The sequence below is a fragment of the Antennarius striatus genome, chromosome 20 (genome assembly GCF_040054535.1).
Source record: "Antennarius striatus isolate MH-2024 chromosome 20, ASM4005453v1, whole genome shotgun sequence".
Lineage (NCBI taxonomy): Eukaryota > Metazoa > Chordata > Actinopteri > Lophiiformes > Antennariidae > Antennarius > Antennarius striatus.
In genome coordinates, this window is record NC_090795.1 from 14,456,190 (window position 1) to 14,479,496 (window position 23,307).

At 43.5% G+C, this 23,307-nt stretch overlaps 1 protein-coding gene across 6 annotated transcripts in view; it reads right to left on the bottom strand.

Moving 5' to 3' along the window:
- Nucleotides 1–19,795, bottom strand: part of LOC137587658 (NEDD4-like E3 ubiquitin-protein ligase WWP1) — a 30,692-nt gene extending 10,897 nt beyond the window's left edge. Inside the window, exons 1-11 of one of the 6 annotated variants that reach the window (XM_068304225.1) lie at nucleotides 19,646–19,795; nucleotides 12,182–12,238; nucleotides 11,887–11,978; nucleotides 9,930–10,068; nucleotides 6,730–6,854; nucleotides 6,251–6,412; nucleotides 5,952–6,024; nucleotides 2,208–2,383; nucleotides 1,224–1,460; nucleotides 1,028–1,157; nucleotides 688–783 (exon numbers count right to left, since the gene is read on the bottom strand). In XM_068304225.1, coding sequence (XP_068160326.1) covers nucleotides 688–783; nucleotides 1,028–1,157; nucleotides 1,224–1,460; nucleotides 2,208–2,383; nucleotides 5,952–6,024; nucleotides 6,251–6,412; nucleotides 6,730–6,854; nucleotides 9,930–10,068; nucleotides 11,887–11,956 — 1,208 coding nt within the window. In that variant the 5' untranslated portion in view covers nucleotides 11,957–11,978; nucleotides 12,182–12,238; nucleotides 19,646–19,795. Of the gene's footprint in view, nucleotides 1–687; nucleotides 784–1,027; nucleotides 1,461–2,207; nucleotides 2,384–5,951; nucleotides 6,025–6,250; nucleotides 6,413–6,729; nucleotides 6,855–9,929; nucleotides 10,069–11,886; nucleotides 11,979–12,181; nucleotides 12,239–19,587 lie in introns of all 6 variants that reach the window. The other 5 variants (XM_068304224.1, XM_068304223.1, XM_068304222.1 and 2 more) reach the window with 5 other exon arrangements.
- Nucleotides 19,796–23,307: the final 3,512 nt, after the last annotated feature.

The following is a 23,307-nucleotide window of genomic DNA, read 5'->3' on the forward strand; positions in this document are numbered from 1 at the left end:
TAGTGAAAGAGGACATGAAGGTAGTTGGTGTGAGAGAAGAGGATGCAGAACACGGGGTTAGATGGAGGCAATTGATTCGCTGTGGCGACCCCTGAATGGAAGAGTCGAAAGGGGAAGAAGATAATCTTTTATCAGGTCCTGCATTAGTAATTCTTCCTGATGGCTCAACACACTCCTTCAGAGATTACCGTTCCTTAAACAAATCAGACACGAAGTACCTCTTTAGCCTTGATCTGTGTGATAAAGGCTGTTATTTGTTCAGAATGCCACATGACTTCTGACAACAGACAAGGCTAGTAGTGACAAACTAACAAATACACTAACAGCAAATACTAATACCGTAATGTTTTCAATGAAGAAGTAAAGTAATCCCTCGCTTATTCACGCTTCAAGATGCACGGCTTCACCTCATCGCAGTCATGTGATACCGTATGCGCATGCTATTGGCTGACAGCATCCGGAAGTGTGCTGCGTTCTGAGACTCAGACGCAACGCACTTCCGTGCATTAAAGAAACACTTTTCTTTAATATGAAAGTGTTTTAAACAGTCTATAAGAGTGTGGGAAAAGGTAGTACAGATAGACGGTGGTTTAATATCAGTATGGGGAGGGTTCAAAAATGTTTAAATTACCATAAACAATAAAATAGTTTGTCGATTACTGTATTATTAAAATGACAGACACTCACCCTGGCGGTAGTGGCTGTGGTCTCTCCCAAGTGGTAGTCCTGGTGTTGTGGTCTACATAATACGTTCTTCCATGTGGGTCTTTTCTCTGCTCCCATCTGAGAGACAACAATTTATAATAATCTCAAAAAAACAAATTTGTGAAATTGTTATCACTTTTCAACATACTCATGTATGTATAGGTGTCAATATGTTTGATTTTCCGAAAAACTGACAACGTATTTCCTTCTTTACTGAGAAACTTCACACTACTGATATTGTCATAATCCAAATAGATTCAAGAGCTTAGAATGAAACATGAGTCGGTGACTGCAGAAACTGAGCAGCAGTGGTGGTTGTTACCCTGGTGGTAGAGGATCTGAGGCTCCAGAATTGGGGGCTTGCTGCCGGGGCTTTAACCCATCCGTCGTTACAGCTGCACTGGTACTACTGCTCTCACTACTGCCTCCTGGGGCACCTGCTTCTCCTTGTGCTGTAGAAGAGGATGACGGTGAGGAGGAGGCCGCGTTGGTCACACCCCCCTGTTGCGGGGACATACATGTGGAGGATGCAGCAGCAACAGCAGCTGCAGCATCAGAAGGCTTAACGGCAGAGGAAGAGGAGACTGGAGCCTGTGAAGAGGTTGGCTGAGGCTGACACGGGTTACTTGGAGTGGTGTCAGGGTCTGGCACAGTGGCATCTCCACTGCAGCCCTCGTGATCATCTGCAGGGAGCAGCACATCACCTGGTAGAGCATTTGATGGACCCTGCGCTGCATCACAGGACTCCCCGAGGACTGCAGGAAAGACAAAGGCAGACATTTAAAGCCTTTCAATGCATCATGGATGTTAAAGATTATGCAGATAGCTGCATTATAAAATGTAATTGATGGTATGTGATTTGGCATGTGATTGTAGTGAGTCACACACGGCATCACAAAGGTGAACCATGCTGTTTTTATTAGGGGTCATAATAAAAAATATCAATAACAACTATATAACTTTTTACTTTTGCAATCCCACCCTGACCTCTGTGTGCCAGTAGAGCTCAGTTCATCAGTTTCAGTGTCGTCACTGAACTATGGGTTCCCTCGCTGTCCTCTACCGTGTACTGCAATCTGCTTCCCTTTCCTTTGTTTCTCCCTCCAGGGACTTTTCCACAGAGGTGCTGACAGCAGCAGTGATTACAGGCCTCACTTAATGAAAATTAATCTACTGATCTTCTACTTTGTTCATGGGGACTGAGTGAACCATGAAAATCTAAGTGGATTGATACTAGCCCAAGCAACACAAAATAGGTGCTGCAAAGACTCACATGTATAAATGAAGTGATGAGTTAATACTTAATACGCTGTCTTTTAAATTCTATAGCTTATCACTTTTTTCCCGACATGTGTCTATTTTCACATAAATTACCTCCACCTTCCACCTATGACACATGCAAGGAGACAGAGGATTTTAGCAATGAAATTTCTGGAAACACAAAACTTGATTTCAGATCTTCTAAAGGCACCGTGCTTCCCTGCCCTGAGAGGCAAACTGACCTGTCCGGCTGTCTGTTTCACTGTCTGAGGGTTGGTGAGGGGGTGTGGAGCTGGCTGAGGAGTCTCCGTTGACAGAATGACAAAGGACGGAGCTGCAGGAAGGCCCCTGGCCATCCTGACGGTCAGGGCCCCAACAGGTATCTGATCTCATGTCCATGTCTGTACCATTCACTGAGCTGCAGAGAGAAGAGAGGCTCAGCAATTAATACAAATAATAGTATATCTACACACAATTATATATGTGATGTAAGTCATTTTATTACTCCTGGACAAAAACAGGCATGTAATTAATTTTTCAGGTATAAATTAAAAATTCAATTAATCTATTTTCATTTTACACCCACATGTTATGCTTATTACCGGTCATGGGGGATTGCTGGAGCCCATCCCAGTGTGATCTTGAGATGATGATCAATACGACTTGTGTTTTACTACTAACACCTGATTAATAGTAATAGGGGGCGGCAGTGGCTCAGCAGTAGAGCAGACGTCTTGAAGACAGATCACCCAGCCATCGGAGGATCGAGTCCCGCTCCCACCAGGACATCACCGGGGTGTGAGCTGATGGTGGGAGGTGTCAGCTCACCTCCCAGCTACTGCCGAGGCGTCCTTGAGCTTGGCGTGTCCCCACTACAAGCTGCTCAATTGGGGTGGGCCCCGAAAGTCGCTGCCCGTCACTGTGCCTCCCCATGCACAGTTTGATGTTGTGTGTACTAACTGCATGCTTACAGGCCCCCTTGTGTGCTGTGTTTCAGGGGCCTGTACACACCAACTGTAAAAACTAACACAAAAATGTATACCTGACAATGTAATTTCCCTTTGGGGATTAATAAAGTATACTTTCTTTTCTTCGTTCTTTCTTGATAGAGAGAGGAAACTTAACACAGAAACAAGAGAGACAGTTTGAACCATTTGTTCATTCATTTTCTAAACCTGCTTCATCCGTCAGGGGTTACGGGGAGCTGGAGCCTATCCCAGCCGACTGGGGGCGTGAGGCAGGGGACACTCCGGGTGCGGTGCAATGAGCCACACATATACACGGACAAACTAGCACACACACACTTACACCTACAGTCAATTTGGGATTGGCCAATTAACCTGAAGCCACGTTTTTTTTTGGGAGGTGGGAGGAATCCGGAGAACCCGGAGAGAACCCACGCAGACACAGGGAGAACATGCAAACTCCACACAGAGCAGGACTTGAACCCGGAACCGCCTTGCTGTGCAGCGACAGCGCTACCCACTGCACCACCGTGCCGCCCCACCAGTTTGAACCAAACAATATTAAATGCTTACAGCTTTGAGGCCAATGTTGTATCAGGAAAGACTGTGAAACTTGGCGCTACACGAAAAAACTATCTCTTAAAGCATCAGGGGAAGAGTAGACATAAAAGATGATGTACATGAAAGGAAAGAATAAAAGAAATGGAACAAAGTAACATGGGGTACAAAGAGAAATAAACTCCCAGGAGGGGAAGGCTGAGAATTTCAGGATGGAAAAAGAATAAAGGGAAGGTCGGCATGAAGAAAGAACTAAAATAAGAATACTGAAGTGCAAGAATGAAAGATCTTAAATTCTACTTTCAAAACAGCAGCAAGAAATATGTGAATGAAAAGTGAACTGGGTGCGAGTTCCATGTAGGGCTGCACTGAATGTCATATTTAAAAGATTCTGAATGTCAATGTCTGCACTATGGAGAGACATCCTGGAACAAAAGACTGATTTATGGAGTCACATGGAGCACAAAGAATCAAGGAAACATATGATTTGATCTTTAAAAAACAAAAACAAAAAAGTTGGTCTGGGGACCACAGAAAGAACAGCTGTGTAAAGACAAACCAGCGATGCCAATAATTATCAGACGTGCTAAATAAAAGAGAGTACTCCTACAAGACGTATTCATCTACGAGAGACAAGGTCTCCAGGAAAGAAAAAGACGATAAAGAACACGGACAGGCTAGCTCTGACGATGTTAGCCTGGATGCTACTAGCAACAGGTGTCCGCAGGACCAAGGACGAATACTAGAGAAGTTGAGGAAACTCCACAAAGAAAATTAGGAGGGACATAAGCAAACTAATATGTCCCTGGAAAGACTGGAACAGGATGTAACAGATATAAGAGTTGGCATGATACGACATCACAACACCTTGGCCCCACTACACTGCAGCACAGGCTGACATCCCATCTCCTCCCCTCCATTCAACCGCGTGCTGACCTCGCCTCCCCCGCCCCCCGCCTTAGAGTCATTGTACCCCCTGATAGCATGGGGCATGAAGGAGGACCTCAGCCTCCCTGTGGAGGCGCTGTGTGACAGCAGTCTGCCGCTGAAGGTGCTCCTCTGCTGGGAGAAGGTGGTGTGTAGGGGTGGCTGGTGTTGTTCATGATAGCCCTGACTTTGGACATGGTCCTGCTCTCCAGAACTGTCTCCACAGAGTCCAGGCTCAGCCCGACCACTGAGCCCGCTCTGCGGATGAGTCTGTTAAGACGGTCCATATCTCTTTTCCTGGCCCCGCCACCCGAACACACAATGGCGTATGACAGCACACTGGAGACTACGGACTGATAGAACATGAGGAGGAGCTCAGGACAGATGTTGAAGGAGGCCAGCCTCCTCAGGAACGGTGACATGATGGTGGTGGAATGGTAGAAGACAAGGTGTGCCTCGGTTCTTAGAGTAACTTCATCTACTTAATACACTACTCATAACTAAGGATTTAGTTGACGCAAATATTTATTTCAACATATTACATATTTGGTTTCATTCTTTTCTGCTGATTCATATTTTATCTTTTCATGATGATTTTCTCTTGGCAAAAAAGGTTAAGAATCTGTTGAATTCATCAACCTTGTGTTTTACAGTTAAATGTAACACATGTACCAGTGTGTCTCATTACAGCCGCCTGGCTTTCATCAACATGTTTCAAATTTCATTGCTCAGTTAATGATAATGGAGAAGCCCATCTCACAATCATCCCTCTGGCAATGTGCACACACCCACACACACACACCCACACACACACCCACACACACACACACACAGTCAAGTCATAGAAGGGGGAACATTAGTTCTAAACACAGCCCTGCTTGTGTCTTGCAGTCCTCTAAGCAACTGCAATGCAGAGGGGAGCCAGCCATAAGCCACCCCCACACACACAACTTCCATCTGGTTCGATAAGATGTGCTTCCATTGCACTATCCCAATAAAAACCCTTTATCCCCACTGAAGCGCACTTCATGAACCAGTCTTTCATTCTAGGCATTACCATCTTTTTTAAACTGTTCTACACTCTGACCACTGAAAGCTTGTTCTGTGGAGTCAACCCTCTGTTTACAACGTGAAGTGTTCTATCCATGTGCCAATCAAACAGGACAAACATGACAGAACACTTCTCTAAAAGTTCACAACTGTTGTTTCAAATATTTCTCAGTGCTCTTTTCTCTCCCCTAAAGAGAGAAGATGTGGTCATGAGGTCTTACAGCATGACAAATACTGCAGAGTGGTACAGAGTGAGAACAGGCAGGACAAAGTGAGAATCTTTTTACTTAAGTAAAAAACAATGGGAAAAGGGTAACATGACGAAAAATACTGTACATCTTCATGAAGTCACTGTGATGAAATGATGTCTGCAACAGTCTTTATGATCTGCAGGAATTCCTTGGTTTGACAATTAAGGACTACTGTGGCAGGAAAAGTCCCCAAAAAATATGCACAAAAAATCCCTGCTGGCCTGAATTTCATTACCTGTTGGCAGCCCTTGAGGAACAGGAAGACAAGTCTCCGTTTTCATGGATGGCATCACCATTCCTCTGGACTTCTGGAAGGGATTGGATTAAATGTCAATGTCCATTTAGTAAATTAATTCAGTCATGAAGTGTTGGTGCTTGATGACACGACGTGACCATCGCTTTTCTGGCTGTATTTACATGAGAACATAATTATTTTTGTGGCTCTTTTCACTCACTATGTTTTCTTTATTGTCTATCACCAGTGTGTGCAGTAAATAAAAATGAGGGCACCGACATTACCAATAACACACATACTCAGCTCACTGGTGCCATTGGCTGCATTGCCGTTAGTCAGTGGAGCCAGTTCCTCCTGGTCAGTAACAGTCAAGCCATCCAGGTAGACGATTAGCTCCCCAGTGGGGACCAGAGCCCCCTTCTGCTCCACACTCAGCTTCAGCACTTCCTTCACATTCTCCACTGTACCAACACACCAGGGATTCATGAGGAGTCATGAAAACACACTGATATTTAATATTCAAAGCAGAATACTTCTTCAAAAAGAAAATAATGACCTTTAATTTAGAGAAAAATACATAACAATCTACAGAAAAAAGATGCTGATTAATATGTGAAGTAAAGTTCTACTCTGTTTAAAGTATATGATCCTGATTTCAGATGACGTGGTGATTGTCTTACTAACTCTGTCGCTGTGCAGCAGTGAACCTGCTGCACTGTTTTAAAATGAATACACACCACATTACACACAGCGGTCTTTGTGTTTGATGTAGTCATACATTTTCTTTCATGCTGCTCCAGGGTGTGAATCAGGTCTAGCGTTGCTTTGCCCAGCAGAGCATCTGCCTTCAGGGTGTGGTGACTCCATACTTTGAAGTCCACCTGTGTGCGTGGGGTTACATTCCTAGAATGTCAGGGACACACAAACACAGGTAATAATTAATACATGTAGTTATTTAACTCCACAGAAATCACTTTCGTTTCACCAGAAGGTCAAGCTTTGAGGATACACTCTTCCCTCATGTTCTCTGTTTTTGTGGTATTAAATAAAATAGATTTTTGACTGAACTGAGCTTCAAATCAGAAATCTGCTTCTTGTCTATTAGTCAGTAAGGATTTGTCCACTTTTAAAATAAGCATGTAAGCAGTCCTCAGTCAGGTTTGAGCCTTTGTTTATGCTCACACAAGGCATAGCGCATGAACCGTGAGCGCACACGGGGATGTTTGTGCCCAACACAAAATCAGTTGCAGTGTTTTCTAAACAAAACATTCAGTGAGGAAATAAGAAGTCAACACAAGTCGGCAGAACGACACAGAGCTAACATGGCTGCACAGTCCCAACAAGAGGTTCTTAATAAAACAGAAAAATTTGAGAATTTGGGACAGATGTTGTAAAGAAACCGAGAGGTTGAAAACCTAAAAAAAAAAACAACAACCTGGATTCTGTTTGTAGAAAGGCTCGCACAGAATTTAAAACACTGAAAGTGCATTACTGACTTCACCTCTTTTTTATCAGTTTTGGTGACAGTGAAGATGTCACTACTTTGAACTAATGTTTTCCATTAAAGCCTGAGGCAAACAGCACACACCGCAGTGACCGACAAAGGCTGTATGATCGGCCAAGACGGGCAATGATACCACTTTATTGTGGGGAACCATGAACTAGTGTTCCATAACTGTGTGAGACACTTTGTCCTCCCAAAAGTGTTAGCAAAGAACAAAGACGTGCATCGAATACGTCTACATCCTATTGGAGAAAAAAATCAAGAACAAAACAACATACATGATTAAAAACCACTTCAGGTTTCTCCATTTTTAAACACAACTCTCCTCAGAATAACTTGTCCTTGTCACAGGTTAAGCAAATAATTTGCATTCTGATCAGTCGTAACGCAGAGAGAAGACGAGACAGCACAGTCCACAAGCCTGAAGAGAACTATGTAGGATCAGATTGTCCTGTGTAGGAGATTGCATAACATCTACGATGTAAACACAGGACCAGGAACACAGCATCGCTCTGTCTGATCAGCTGTAATTACCAAATTAAGACAATGAGCACTTGCAGTGACGTGTGTCAGGCATGAGGACAAACCAATCAGAAACCAGAGAGTCGGCCATGTTCAGGCCACTGGCTCTTCAAATACAAAAACCTATGTGTGTGTGGTCACGCAGCACTTTCCCTCCTTGACATAATTATCAGAGGTGCCCACAAGGAGTTTGTCATTACTTTTGCAATTTTTTATATTATAGGGGCTTTTCAAATATGTGTCATTATTTATTGTTATTATTAGTTAGACAAGGGAAAATTCCTGCACCACAGACAGGGTACTAAAATAATTCCTCTTATAATAGGGAGAATTATTGCTCCCTCTTCCTCTTATCAGAGCCTAAATCTGTCATACAACAGAAGGATAAACTAATTATACTCAATACCTCTCTTTCAAAACCACAACAGAAAAAGAATGCCATATCAGAACACAGGTACACAAAAACTTTTCTCCATTTTTTAAAATTTACTCTGAACATAAAAAAAACATTTGTTCATAACTTTGCTGGGCTTGCGCTAGCCATTCGCCACTTCGCCATAGGCGAAGTAAATTCCAGATTGGCTACAAGGTTTTTAGACTGTGTAACCACAACGGCGTTGTTATTTTTAAGGAAACAAGGCTAAAACTTACAACTTTGTCACTCGCTATTTCCGCTAGCGAGCGGTGCTAGCGCCGCTATTTCCGCATGCCAACGGAATTTAGCCGAAGCATGCCAACGGAAATAGCCGAACCAACCTGAACGCTCCCGATCATTAAATATGCACTCGGGTCATGACCTCCTCTCGTCCAAAATATTGTTTTTTTACAAGCTGAACCCACGAATTTGTGTACAACAAGGCGAGGACGATCGATCAAAAGAATCCAGTGTTTTATGGTAGAGTTTGTGTTAAAGTCCTCATTAATAAACAAATGGTGAATGCTGAGAGGGGGGAGGAGTGGTGACAGACCGATCAGAAGGTAAATTAAAGATATTATCAATACTTGTTTGTAGTCTTAGACTGTTGATACCTATGACCGGCAGGAATAAACAGCGATGCATGTAAATATGTATTCACCTCGCTTGCTTTTTTTCATGCCTTTTTAAATTGAAATGAAAAAAAATCATGTTGTTGAATTAAAATAAATAAAATAAACTATGGCATACCAATGGTGTTGGTGGTGGTCAAAGTTAAAATGTCTTCTAGTCTAAGTATAACTTAAAAGTAAACATTGAGTAATATTTTGTATGACTGTATCTTCACATAGTGAATGCAAGCTTTCAATTAGTGAATCTCACATTCATACCTGCATAAAGTAGGACAGAAATAAAGATAGTTCAGCTTGAACTGTTGACTTTAGTGTATTTTTGTAGGTAAACTGAACAGAAGATTTTGCCCTCAGAATGCACCAGAATGCAGGAAAACAACCCCATTTTATAAAACTTTTCCCGGGGGAGCCCCCCCGGACTCCCCCAGGGGGAGTGTCCCCCCCCATGACGAGCGTTGGTCACCCGCGCACTGCGCCACTGTCTTGGACACAGGATGTGGCTTTTTGTGGCTTGCTCAGTTCTTTTACACCGAGCCGCAGTGGCTTAGTCATACTACCTCCTAGTGCAAGAGCAGTTTGTTAACATTTATATAACCCTGGGTGAAAATGTTTTTCATAGGTTTGTTATTTTCAACTCCATTGACAGTTTTGAAGCTGTGATATTAAGCTTTTATCAATGCTTTTACAATATTAGAATACATTTGTAGTTGCCTCAAGATGTAAATCAGTAAGGCCAGCCTCTCATTTTATCGTTTATAAACAATCAGTTACACAAGGATCAATGGGTTGTCCTGTGTTCCTTTCTGAAGTACCACGGTGAACATATGTGTGAACACAAAGAATAAGAAAGACCAAAAAAACACAAACTGTGAGAAACATTGAGAAGGAAACGTTTAGCGTCTTACAGAGTGAGCCTCTCATCCCATTTAGGACTGGATGAGTTGTGAGACTTTGCTGTGCGGCGTGACTCCCCCTCTGCTGTCACCTCCACATAGATGGCAGTCCCAAACAGGCTCTTCTTCCTCTTAATTTTGGCGTAGGACACTAGTGGTGGGTACACACAGGAAGTTTCAACATTTTAAGTTTCCAGCAATAATTGAAACTCATTCAGATAAATACAGTAATAAGTAAAAATGTGCCACCTGTCAGATCACTGATAAAATAGAGGTCAGCATCTAACAAAAGTAACTGCTGACTGATGCTCATTGTACTCTTAGCTATATCTTTAGTTAGACGGCTAATTTAGTTAGCCATGCAGTTCGTGGCTCTTCACGCTGTCTGGTCATCCTGTTCTGCAACCCCAGAGAACAGGGGAATGCTGAGAGTTACACAAAAATGAGTACAGTATTTTCCGCACTATAAGGCGCACTGGACTATAAGGCGCACCCTCAATAATTAGTTTGTTTTATAATTCATTTCATATATAAGGCGCACCGAATTATAAGGCGCACACAATAAAAAATAAATAAAATTTATTTGATAAACTGCAGTGGCTGTAGTTGCGCAATCTGTCCACTAGATAGAGCCGCGCTGCTCAGGCAGTCATGATTGCATTCATGACTTCCTGACTACCTTTGAATGGACCCTATTGTTATGTCAATAAGCCATTCTGAGCCTCATCAAGGAAACCTGATCACTTGATCACTTTGCCATCTTAGAAAGAAGTCAACACGCATATTAAAAAACCTGACATTAAAAACTGGTTAAATTCCTTACGAGTGCAGTCAGGGCGAACAGAGCGGATTATTTCCTGATCTGAAGTTCGAAGCAGATATTTAAGCTCCGACGTTCGTCTTCGTTTATTAATTAAATATTGTTTCGATCGATCAGTAGTCCAGTCGGAGGTGAGGTGCAGCTATTTGCTGCTGTGTGTCCTAAACAATTTTTAACTAGTTCTTAATGTTAGGCTGCTAATTTACTATCAAATATGACGCTGCTTTACTCATAGAACTGACTTTAACGTCTGTGTCTCACTGCCGTGAATCTCACAGCACGTCGCTGCAGACAGAACACACAAACCTGAATTCGCCCCTCCGCCGCCCGGCCAGAGCTATCAACTACATTTGGAAATCAATTGCAGCACACCACACACATTTGTCTAGCAGTGACTCTGCTCTTGAAATTTCAGAAAAGGCTGGAAGTTCAGCTTTGAGGGTCTTTCATTCACCTTTATGCCAGTTTCTCCGTGTGTTTCCACAGACTAATAGAATGGACAGTCACTAGATTCCAGATGACAGCACAATGGCATTTTTAAGACCAATTAATTTTAAAGTGGGTTATTTCCGACGCCAAATAGTTAGGAAATACTGACATTAGTCAGTCAGACAAACTTTATTAATAGAATTGTTGAAAGTTCCTTATGTTTTGCTACGTGATCACCGGTGCTCCTACAGTCTGCTCTACCGTCTGAGTGCAGCTCAGTCAGAGCTGGGACTTCGGTGACGCCCCTTGACTACCGTTGTTAGGGGGCGTAGGCCCGAGTGCCTTGTGAGGGTGCTCCTCTGGTGGTGGAGTGCGGCATGACTGGCGGCCAGACTGCCGGCTTTTTTTCAGCGATCATCTTTTTAACCAATATTAATATGAATATTAATCCATATATAAGACGCACCGGATTATAAGGCGCACTACGAGTTTATGAGAAAATTTTAAGCTTTTAGGTGCGCCTTATAGTGCGGAAAATACGGTAATTAAGGCAATTGACCACGTATCACGAACCAAGAGAGCTTCACAAATAAAAGACACCACAGCTGAAACTACAGGATGTTTGACACATCAGTCTTTGATCATTTTCATTCTAACAATTGAGTAACTGTCTCTAAACTACTGATTCTGCACACCACAGTCCACAGTGGACGGACTCACCAATGGCATGGAGCTGTGAAGCTCCTCTGTGGCTATGGCTAGACTCTGCTCTAGATGAGGCCGTGGCCATGTCACACACCACAGTTGTAAACCTTTAAAACCATGAAAACACACACACACACACACACACACACACACACACACAGCATATTAAAAAGAAGACACTCTGCAAGATTACAATAAAAATACAGCTAATTAGTTAAAATCTTCCGCTTTAAAATTTCTGAATTTTTGTTTCTGCTCATTTTCCCACATTCTGAACAGACAAAATGCAAGAAAAATAGTTGATACTTACAAGTGGTGTGCTGCTAGACCCCCTCTTGTTCAGCCCAACCCGTGTCCCATAATTCCTCTGAAACAAAAAAGGATCAATTTTGAGTACAGAGGTTGCTAACAATAGCAGGTTGTAGTCTGACCTGTGATTAAAACACCAGTTTATTCTTGCACAGTAATTTTAACTTTATTTTAACTTTACGATGTTATGCATAGGAATGGTTGTTTTGTACTGAAAAGTCCCTGCTGCTTTTTTTTATATTGGTTCTGTTCCAACAATGATTCCCAGACATTCCACCTGCAGGCTGCTGGTTCCCATTTCAGCAGTCATCGGCTTTGAAAGTCTGACAACTCACTTCCCTTGTCAGCCATAAAGTCATCCAAAACCCTTAGAACATAAATTAATACATTTCATGAAAGAGTTTTACAAGTGCACCATATATACTAGTGTTTGTGAATTTGAAACAGAAGGACACACACACACACACACACACACACACACACACACACACACACACCAAAATTTACGACTAGTTAAAACATTGTAACATTTCACTCTGTTGGATCTTAAAGTTCTAAATAGTGCTTCAAAAAAAATTGAGTCCGAAATTTATTGCAAACAACCAGTAAACTAGAACGTCCATCAGCTGATCACAAGCTTAAGTCCAAATCTAAAAAAAACAAACACAAACCTCCTAAAGTAGAAATAAATGTCCAAAGGACCCAGTAAAGAGTAGTTGTGTCGTTCTTGTTAATCTCCTCAAGAGAATCTGGAATCAACTTTGCTTCAAGATCAAGAAGTCATGACCCAAAAATAGAAAAATACAAATCTAACCTCATTCCTTTTTATGGCTTTAATACAGTGATACCTCTACTTACGAATGTCTCTACTTACGAAATTTTCTACATACGAAATTTCTCAGCAGGAAAATATTGCCTCCACTTACGAAAGAAATTTCGACTTACGTAATGTAAAAATACAGTATCGGCTGATACTCGAATCTCCCACAGGTTCCTGAACACAACATTCTCATAACTGCTCTGCCATTGGCTATTACCTATTACATATCTTCCTGGCATCCCATTGGCTAAGAGGGATGCCACTCCACCTCTGTGTGGAGCTAGATCGGTGCTTCTGCAGTGTCTTCGGCATTCGACCCATGAGGTAGTCTGATAGTTTTACGCAAATATAATAACTTTTTGAGTACGTATTCACTATGGTACCCAAGAAAGTGACAGAGAAAAGAGGAAAAGAAAAAAAGAAGAAAAAACTTTTTTGTCCGTACAAAGCAAGAGACAATAGAAAAGCATGAGAAAGGGATGCGTTTGGTCGATCTCGCCAAAGAATATGGCCGTAATCCATCTACAATCGACACTTTATTAAAACTAAAGGAAGTTTAAGGAGTTTAAGGCACAGCGTGGGTAGTTGGAGAAGTTCAAAAGGAGGACTGGAATTCACTCTGTTGTTCAGATAGGTGGGGCAGGAGCGCATGAACCAAAGAGGGCAAAAAACAATGAGGACAGCAGTTAAAAGGTAAATGACCATCATTTATTCTTTACTCTATTCTTTGGTTTTTTTTACGTTATTCACAACTCATTTATTGTGTAATAATCTAGTCGGAACATATATTTGTTAAATGTTTTGATGCATTTTTATGCTTTATAAAACATTTATGTCAGAGTTTTTGTGGTCTTGGAACGGATTAGGGGATTTACATGGAAAACGCGTCTCTACTTACGTAATTTTATACTTACGTAATTTCTTCCAGAACCAATTAATTTCGTAAGTAGAGGTACCACTGTCTGCGCTTGCGCTAGCCATTCGCCACTTCGCCATAGGCGAAGTAAATTCCAGATTGGCTACAAGGTTTTTAGACTGTGTAGCCACAGTGGCGTTCTTATTTTTATAGGAAAAAAAGGTTAAAACTCGCTTGCTATTTCCGCTAGCGAGCGGCCCTAGCGCCGCTATTTCCTTTAGCGAGCTGCGCTAGCGCCGCTATTTCCGCTAGCGAGCGGTGCTAGCGCCGCTACTTCCGCTTGCGAGCTGCGCTAGCGCCGCTATTTCCGCTAGCGAGCGGTGCTAGCGCCGCTACTTCCGCTTGCGAGCTGCGCTAGCGCCGCTATTTCCGCTAGCGAGCGGTGCTAGCGCCGCTATTTCCGCATGCCAACGGCGCTAGCACCGCTGCTTCCGCATGCCGACGGAATTTAGCCGAAGTGACCCGAGCTCCTGATCATTAAATATGCACTCGGGTCATGACCTCCTCTCGTCCAATGAAAAACAAAAATACTGTTTTTTTACAAGCTGAACCCGCAAATTAGTGTACGACAAGGTGAGGACGATCGATCAAAAGAATCCAGTGTTTTGTAGTAAAGTTTGTGTTAAAGTCCTCATTAATAAACAAATGGTGTATGCTGAGAGGGGGAGGAGTGGTGACAGACCTATCAGAAGGTAATTGAAAGATATTATCAATACTTGTTTGTAGTCTTAGACTTTTGATACCTATGACCGGCAGGAATAACCAGCAATGCATGTAAATGTGTATTCACCTCGCTGCTTTTTTTCATGCCTTTTTAAAATTGAAATGAAAAATCATGTTATTGAATTTTTTAAAAATGAAATAAAATAAACTATGGCATACCAATGGTGTTGGTGGTGGTCAAAGTTAAAATGTCTTCTAGTCTAAATAAAACTTACAAGTAAACATTGAGTAATATTTTGTATGACTGTATCTTCACATAGTGAATGCAAGTTTTCAATTGTTGAATCTCACATTCATACCTGCATAAAGTAGGACAGAAATAAAGATAGTTCAGCTTGAACTGTTGACTTAAGTGTATTTTTGTAGGTAAACTGAACAGAAGATTTTTCCCTCAGAATGCAAGAAAACAACCCCGTTTTCTAAAACATTTCCCTCCCCCGGACCCTCCCCCCCACGCGACGAGCGTTGGTCATCCGCCCGTGCGCCACTGTCTTGGACACAGAGTGTGGCTTTTTGTGGCTCGCTCAATTCTTTTACACTGAGCCACAGTGGCTTAGTCACACTAGCTCCTAGTGCAAGCCCAGACTGTAATTCTTTCTCTTATCTAATGTCTTGTTTTAATATTTTAAATACTTTCCTTTTAAAGGGGCGGCAGTGGCTCAGTGAGTTGGGTAGGTAGAGCGGATAGTCCACTTTTCTGAGATCGGCAGTTCAATTCCCGCTCCCACCCAAAAAATAACACCTGGAGGTGAGCTGACAGTGGGAGGTATCAGCTCACCTCCGGAGCACTGTCGAGGCGCACTTGAGCGAGGCGCCCTTGAGCGAGGCGCCCTTGAGCAAGGCGCCCTTGAGCAAGGCGCCCTTGAGCAAGGCGCCCTTGAGCAAGGCGCCGTCTCCCCTCACAAGCTGCTCATTTGAGCACACTACGAAGGAGCTGTCCACCACTCTACCTCCCCTGCATGCTTACAGGCCCCCTTGTGTGAGGTTGTGTGTTACAGGGGCCTGTACACACTAATATGCATGCGTGTGAGTGATTAACAATAACTACAGTGTGGGTTCTTAATTTCCCTTCGGGGATTATAACAGTATATTATATTAAAAATTGAATAAAAAAATCGAAGTACTTAATGTCTTCTTTTTAATCCAACGTGTGCCTCTGAAAAACACCAAATTATCTTTATGTGTGTGTGTGTGTATGTGTGTGGTAGCATGAACTTTCCTCGGCGATAAATATTGAAACTTTGCTGACTTGACAAATGTGGTGCCATAAAATGTTGATTTTTGATCTTTATCACAAGGAGACACACGATGAGAGACGTACTTTTTCAACAATAAGAAACAGATTCGTCTGCCAAGCAGCCCTCTGTAGAGATTAGATGGGAGAGCAAGGCTATAAAAGACAGTAAAGACACAGTGACAGAACACACACTTCAGACTCTCTGATGGTGGGTTGTATGCCCAGTGGTTCAGCAGGTCAAAAGTGACCTCTCACCAAGGCATGAAAAATATCTGTAAAGTCCAAGTCGAATGTGACTTGACATGACACTGATGGAATGGGAAAGCCCTGAACTCATATCAGACGGGAGGGCAGAGCCACAGTCCACAGCATACATGTGCTAAATGCAGGATTTAATTCATTATTTTAAAAAAAGCAAGACTTTGCAAGAATACCTCGATTTAACGAAACATATTTTGCATTTTCTACACTAAGGCCACATGAACTACACATGAAACAGGAGTGTCACAACAATGAAATACAGGCCATACACATAAAAAGTTCACTGTCTTCTTGGTTACAGTGCAAACCCAATCACAGCTTAATAATGTGTGTGATCAGGTGACCATTTACTAGCTATGAATGGCCTACTAGCTCACACTAATGCTAGTGGAGAAGCTAACTCCAGCATTACCAGAGGAGACAAGCTGACCCCCGTGTAGAAACTGACACTTTGCTGATTCTGTTTGTTGTTTCCACTTCGTGCTTTGGAAACCAACGTCTGAGCTGTCCAAAGTTACCCTAAGCCAGTGGTTCTTAACCTGGGTTCGATCGAACCCTAGGGGTTCGGTGAGTCGGTCTCAGGGGTTCGGCGGAGAGGGATGTTGGGTGTTTTTGTTGAACATACATGAATCACTGTGTACGTTTGACACATCGTGTCAATTCGTGATGACACGCCCCCCTTAGCCAGCAAAAAAAGAAAGTGGTCGGACAAAAATGTGCAACGTGAATTTACATGTACTGTATAACGGAACGTGATTGGAGTCAGTGTTCTGCACGATTTGCAATGTCAAATTGAGCAACTCTAGTCTCACACTGGCAAAAATAAAGGAACACTTCCTGCATTAAAACACTTTGCTGCATTAAAAACAAAAGAAACAGACTTTGCTGTGAAAATTACATAAGAGTAGCACTTGCCAAGGTGAAGCCACGCATATCTGGTCTCTCAATAACAACAGCAGAAGTCACACTGATTTGAAGGTAGGTAATTTCAAGTGAGTTCATGCACTGTCTTGGTTTTGCTCTTTGAAAAAGATGACATTAATGGACAGTTCATTAAATACACCAATAAACAATATACTTATGTCTTAAATTTAAAAAAAAATTACTACAGAGGGGTTCGGTGAGTGAGCATATGAAACCGGCAGGATTCGGTACCTCCAACAAGGTTAAGAACCACTGCCTTAAGCTAACCCTGAGCTAACAGTTACCCCGAGCTAACAGAGACATCAGGTTAATAACAGAGGAAAACTCGGTCCCCTTCTCATCCATTTTTTTTCTCTCGAACAAACAAGACAAAGTAATGTTTGGTTTCAAATGAATAAATGGCATTCATATAGTTAACGTTTTATTAGAACACCAATGCAGGTTGTTATAACTGCAATTTAGGTTTTACGTTGTACTTCAAAATACTCAGTCCACTTTTGAATGGTTTTTTCCAGTAAACTGCAACTGGAAACGAAGACAGAGCTTCCTTATCTATACATTCAATAGAGTTGATCTGAATTAAATTAACGACCAAATATAATGATGGCTCTTAAAACCCACCTCAATTTGCAGTTAAACATATTGTTTAAGGTTTCGTTTTCAGAATGTAAAATAGAACCACAGTGCATTGGGTTGTGAAAATTGGACACATCACCAGATATTTGTTGATCACACTTGTGTGAGGCCCAAAGAACCAAAGAACTTCGACACTTCTTTTCAGGGTCCTCTTCTCTTCACCACATTAACAACTCATGCCTCTGAACGCCTTTAACCACAGCAGCAATTTTTTTTCTGACTTTCAGAAAAATTTATTTTCATGTTTTCTATAACCCAAGTCTTAAAGATGAAAAAATCTTTCCCTTTGAATGACACTTCCTGATAAACGGAGGCAGAATAATTTTTGCCAACCAGGTTATAATCAAATTATTTTAACCGTATCAGATTTATGTAAACCAAATTTATCACAACTGCACAATCTAGCTAAGGTTATGAATCAGCTTTTAATGACCTCATATACAATACAGGATATTAAGTGCCTAAGTGTAACCGAAATTTCTTTATCTCAACAACAGTCAGAAGCTGTTAATATCTCACAACTTTTGTTATGATGGCATGACACACTAGAATTACACAGAGGTGGGAGACTCATGCCGCCTCTACTGTCTTGCTTTTCAAACTTAAAGGTAACTGAGTGTGTTTGTGTGAAATTGAGATGCAAATGAGAATGCAAAAAATGTAAAAAGAAAAAATTGGTATGTTTCAGAAGTAGCAGAACCACTTTGAGCTGAAAGGAGCGCCAACTACAACATTCAAACCACTGCTCAAAGCTGATAGACAGCTGGACATTCACTAACAGCATCACTATAGCCAATTATAAAATCTGACTCTGAAACCAATATAATCATGTTTGTGAATTTCTCAATCCCGTCCCTACAAGGGAGGCATGAAGGCCTAAACATTACTGGCATGTACTGGTTGAGTCTTAGTTAACTGTGCTAACCTTTTGACACACTGCGCTTCAATTCTCCCTTCTTCTACTTCAGAAATTATAGGTTCTTGTGAAGCAGTAATTTTGTATAAAATATCAGTCTGCTTCAGGTCAGGCCTATGTTTACCAGTCCTGTTGTCCAATAAACACCATGTGTAGACAACTACTGTCAACACCATCAAAAGTTGGAGTTGTTTTCAATTTGAAAAACTCATGAAACCACCACAGATCGTTGTGTCACAGAGCAGCAGATTGGTCACAATTCCACACACTCAACGATCCAGACACCTACCAAACACCTACCAAACACCTACCAAGCACCTACCAAACACCTACCAAAGGCAGATCACCCGTCAGACACCAGACAGCCTCAACTCTCATACAGACAGAAACAAGAGCTAACTTTGGATTATCTGGTGTAATGCTAACCTTAGCTCAGCTTCACTTAGAAGGGCTCACGTTTGATAACACGTTCCAGACCATTTCATCTAACCTAACGTTGGATGGGTTGATATTTCCCCTCGACATAAGTTATAGGTAACTATCGTATCTGTCGGATGAGGCTAGCTAACGACACGTAGAGCTAGCCGTGTACTGTAAAAGTCTGCACCGACAGCTATACGCAGAAATATAGTTTTCAATCTGCTAGCCATCACTATAACCACAAATGTATCACTGGTTCCACTAGCGATGTTACTTCTAATTAAATGTACTCCTTAACTATCTTCACGGCTCCCTATCGGCTGACCAGTGAAATCATTACACCACTGGAACTAGTCGTTGCATTTGAGCAGCAACGGCTACTTTAGCATGCTAACGCTGCAAACGTAGCTACGCTAGCTTCTCTGAAGCAATAGCTTCCAGTCAGCCGGTAACTAACTCACGTTAGCAGCTTTAGCAGTTAGTTACTCACGACAACCAGGCTAACATAGTCAAACAACTGGGTTAGATGAGGAAGATAAACTTATCGGCGCTACCTTCAACATTCACAGTCTTTCATAATGGTTTGAGGAAGAGGAGCCTGTAGTGTGTTACCTCGTCCGCGGTTGTACTTCGGTCCCGTCCTGCTCTCTCCCAGCGGTTCTCGGTCGTCACGGCACCACCGAACAGGCCCCAGTGTGTCACGGCCGTCCTGCCATCTCCGCACAGACCTCCGACCAGTGAGGCACAGGCGACAGGCGCGCCACCTCCAATACTGCTGTGTAATAACAGGACGTAGCCCCTGTGTCAGGCGACACATGCACTGCATGGGCAACTTTAACACAAGCGATTTAATAGACTGTTATACCACATCATATATTTGTCTTGTTAGATTTATTCACATATGAACCCCTGCAGTTCTACCTTTGTTTTCCTTTTCGATATTTCTTAAATGTCTCATGTTTCTATTTATTATTCTTTTCTCGTACAACACGGATTTTTTTGTCGATACCTATTTTATTCCACTTTACAATTTAAGGGATAAAGTTTGTATGTTGTCAGTCTTTGGTCAAGACCCAAAAGACAACACAAGCACTTGGAATCCAGAAGTGTGTGTGTGTGTGTGTGTGCGTGTGTGTGTGTGTGTGTGTGTGTGTGTGTGTTTGTGTGTGTGTGTGTGTGTGTGTGTGTGTGCGTGCGCGTGTGCGTGTGCGTGTTGTCAGATTTAAACCGGTCAAGAGGTTGTCAACAATTTCAGTGTCATGTTGGTGACGTAAGGATCATTGACCCATCAGACACTATTACCAGTCGTTGGGATTATTGAGGTTTTGTTATGCGTATTATTCTAATTAAAAAACTAGAGATGGAGAAAACAACAAGTACTGACACTATACATAATAATAATAATAATAGACCTTTATTGTCCCACAGTGGGGAAATTTGTGCGATCGTGGCAGCAGGGGGGGGGGGTCAAACATAAATAGTTAAATAATATACATACATATTAACATCTGCAACATATGAAATTTACATATTCACATATTGGGAACATATTAACATATATCATATTATCTGAATGTACATTATATTCACACACCAAAAAAAAAGAAAGAATATACACTACAGGCTGATGTTTACATTGCTCATCCAGAATTAGAACGTTGTGTTCTTTGAGTTTGGTGAGTTCTTGTAGTTCCCTGAGTTCTTTGAGTGGTCTGCTGGGAGGACTGCTGGTTGTACAGTCTGACAGCCGTGGGCAGGAAGGACCTGCGATAGCGTTCCCTCACGCATCTCGGGTGAAGCAACCTATCGCTGAAGGAGCTCTCCAGTGATGTCAGTGTGCCCTGTAGAGGGTGGGAGTGGTTCTTCATCATTGATGACAGCTTGTTTGTCATCCTCCTCTCCACCACCACCCCCACTGAGTCCAGGGAGCATCCTAGGACAGAACCCGCCTTCTTAATCAGCCTGTCCAGTCTCTTCCTGTCGGCCGCAGTGATGCTGCTGCCCCAGCAGACCACCCCATGAAAAATAGCTGAGGCTACAACCGTGTCATAAAAGGTCTTTAGGAGCGACCCCCGCACTCCAAAAGACCTCAGCCTTCCGGAGCAGATAGAGTCTGCTCTGACCCTTTTTATACAAAGAGTGGGTGTTGGTGCTCCAGTCCAGTTTATTGTTGAGGTGAACACCCAGGTACTTGTACGAGGACACCACCTCAATGTCCGTACCCTGGATATTCACCGGTGTAACCGGGCAGTGTGATCGCCTGCGGAAATCCACCACCAGCTCCTTGGTTTTACCCGCGTTGATCTGGAGGCGGTTCCGCTGGCACCAGTCCACAAAGTCCTGAGTCAGTTCTCTGTACTCTCCATCGTCCCCATCGGTGATGAGGCCGACGATTGCAGAGTCGTCAGAGAACTTCTGCAGGTGACATGTGGGGGAGTTGTAAGAGAAGTCTGCAGTGTACAGGGTGAACAGGAACGGAGCCAGAACCGTTCCCTGAGGTGCCCCTGTGCTGCAGACAACTGTGTTCGACACACAGTCCCGGGTCCTCACGAACTGCAGACGATTGGTCAAATAGTCCAATATCCAGTCCGTAAGGTGGTGGTCCAACCCAGTGATCTCCAGCTTGTCCCTCAACAGTGCTGGTTGTATCGTATTGAAAGCACTGGAGAAATCAAAAAACATGATTCTCACAGTGCTCCCAGGCCTCTCCAAGTGGGACAGTGCTCGGTCTAGGAGGAAAATGACGGCGTCATCCACCCCGATGGCAGGCTGGTAAGCGAACTGGAGTGGGTCCAGTGATGGGCTCACCAGGGGGCGGAGATGACAGAGGACCAAACGCTCCAGGGTCTTCATCAGGTGAGACGTTAGTGCCACCGGCCTGTAGCTGTTTAGGTCCTTGGGATGCGGGGTCTTGGGCACGGGAACCAAGCAGGACGTTTTCCACAGCTGTGGAACCCTTCCCAGCTTCAGGCTCATGTTAAACATGTGTCCAACAATCCCACACAGCTGGTCTGCGCAGGATTTCAGGAGCCTGGAGCTGATGCCGTCTGGACCCGCAGCCTTCCTCGTCTTGATCCTCCGGAGCTGGTTTCTCACCTGGGACTCAGTGAGGGACAGGGTGGAGCAGGGGGACTGTGTGCTGGGGGATGTGGGTGAGGGGGGTGGGTTGAAGAGGTGAACTGTAGGGGGTGGTTGTAACATGACCTGAGCAATCGGTGGTGGCCGTGAGCTGATTGTTGTAGAGGGGGAGCGGGAGGAGCTGTGGTGGTGCTGGAGAGGGGCAGGGGTAGGGTGGGAGGAGGAGGAGGGGGCTACAGCGTGGAGGGCTGGGCTGGGGGGGGGGCGTGGATGCCTGATCAAATCTATTGAAAAATTTGTTTAGGTTATCTGCCCACTTCTGGTCCCCAGTGACCTGGCGGTCGGGTCCTTTATGGCCTGAGATGGTCTTCAGGCCCCTCCACACCTCGCTGACGTTGTTCTGCTGCAGCTGGTCCTCCATCTTCCTCCTGTACATATTCTTCCCCTCTCTGATTTTCCTCCTCAGCTCCCTCTGGACAGCCTTCAGCTCGTCCTTGTTTCCAGACTTAAAGGCCCTTTTCTTCTCCTTAAGAAGGGCCTTAATGTCCGGGGTGATCCAGGGTTTGTTGTTGGGATAACACCGTACAGACCTGGTGGGTACGGTGTTATCCACACAGAAGTTAATGTAATCTGTGACGGTGTTTGTGAGACCGTCAATGTCCTCCCCATGAGAATCACAGAATAGATCCCACTCTGTTCTGTGGAAACAGTCCTTCAAAGCATCTTCAGCCTCGTCGGACCATCTCCTCACAGTGCGGGACACAGCTGGTTGCCTTTCCACAAGAGGCTTGTAGACGGGCAGGAGATGAACCAGGTTGTGGTCTGCTCTTCCCAGGGGGGGGGGGTGATGATATGTATGCCTCCTTGGTGTTGGCATAGCATAGGTCCAGTATTTTACTGTCTCTGGTGAAACAAGTAACATACTGGGTGAAGGTGGGCAGAGTGGAGGACGGGGGGCATGATTAAAGTCCCCTGAGATGAGGATGAGGGCCTGTGGGTGCTGTGTCTGCAGCCTGCTCGTTAGGGAGAGGAGGACGTCGCAGGCTGCGTCCGCGTCGGCAGAGGGGGGGACATACGCAGCTATCACAATGGCGTGTGAGAACTCCCGCGGCAGATAGTACGGCCGCACGCCGACCGCCAACAGTTCAATGTCCCGACAGCAGTGCCGCTCCTTCACAGTGATATGCCCAGGGTTA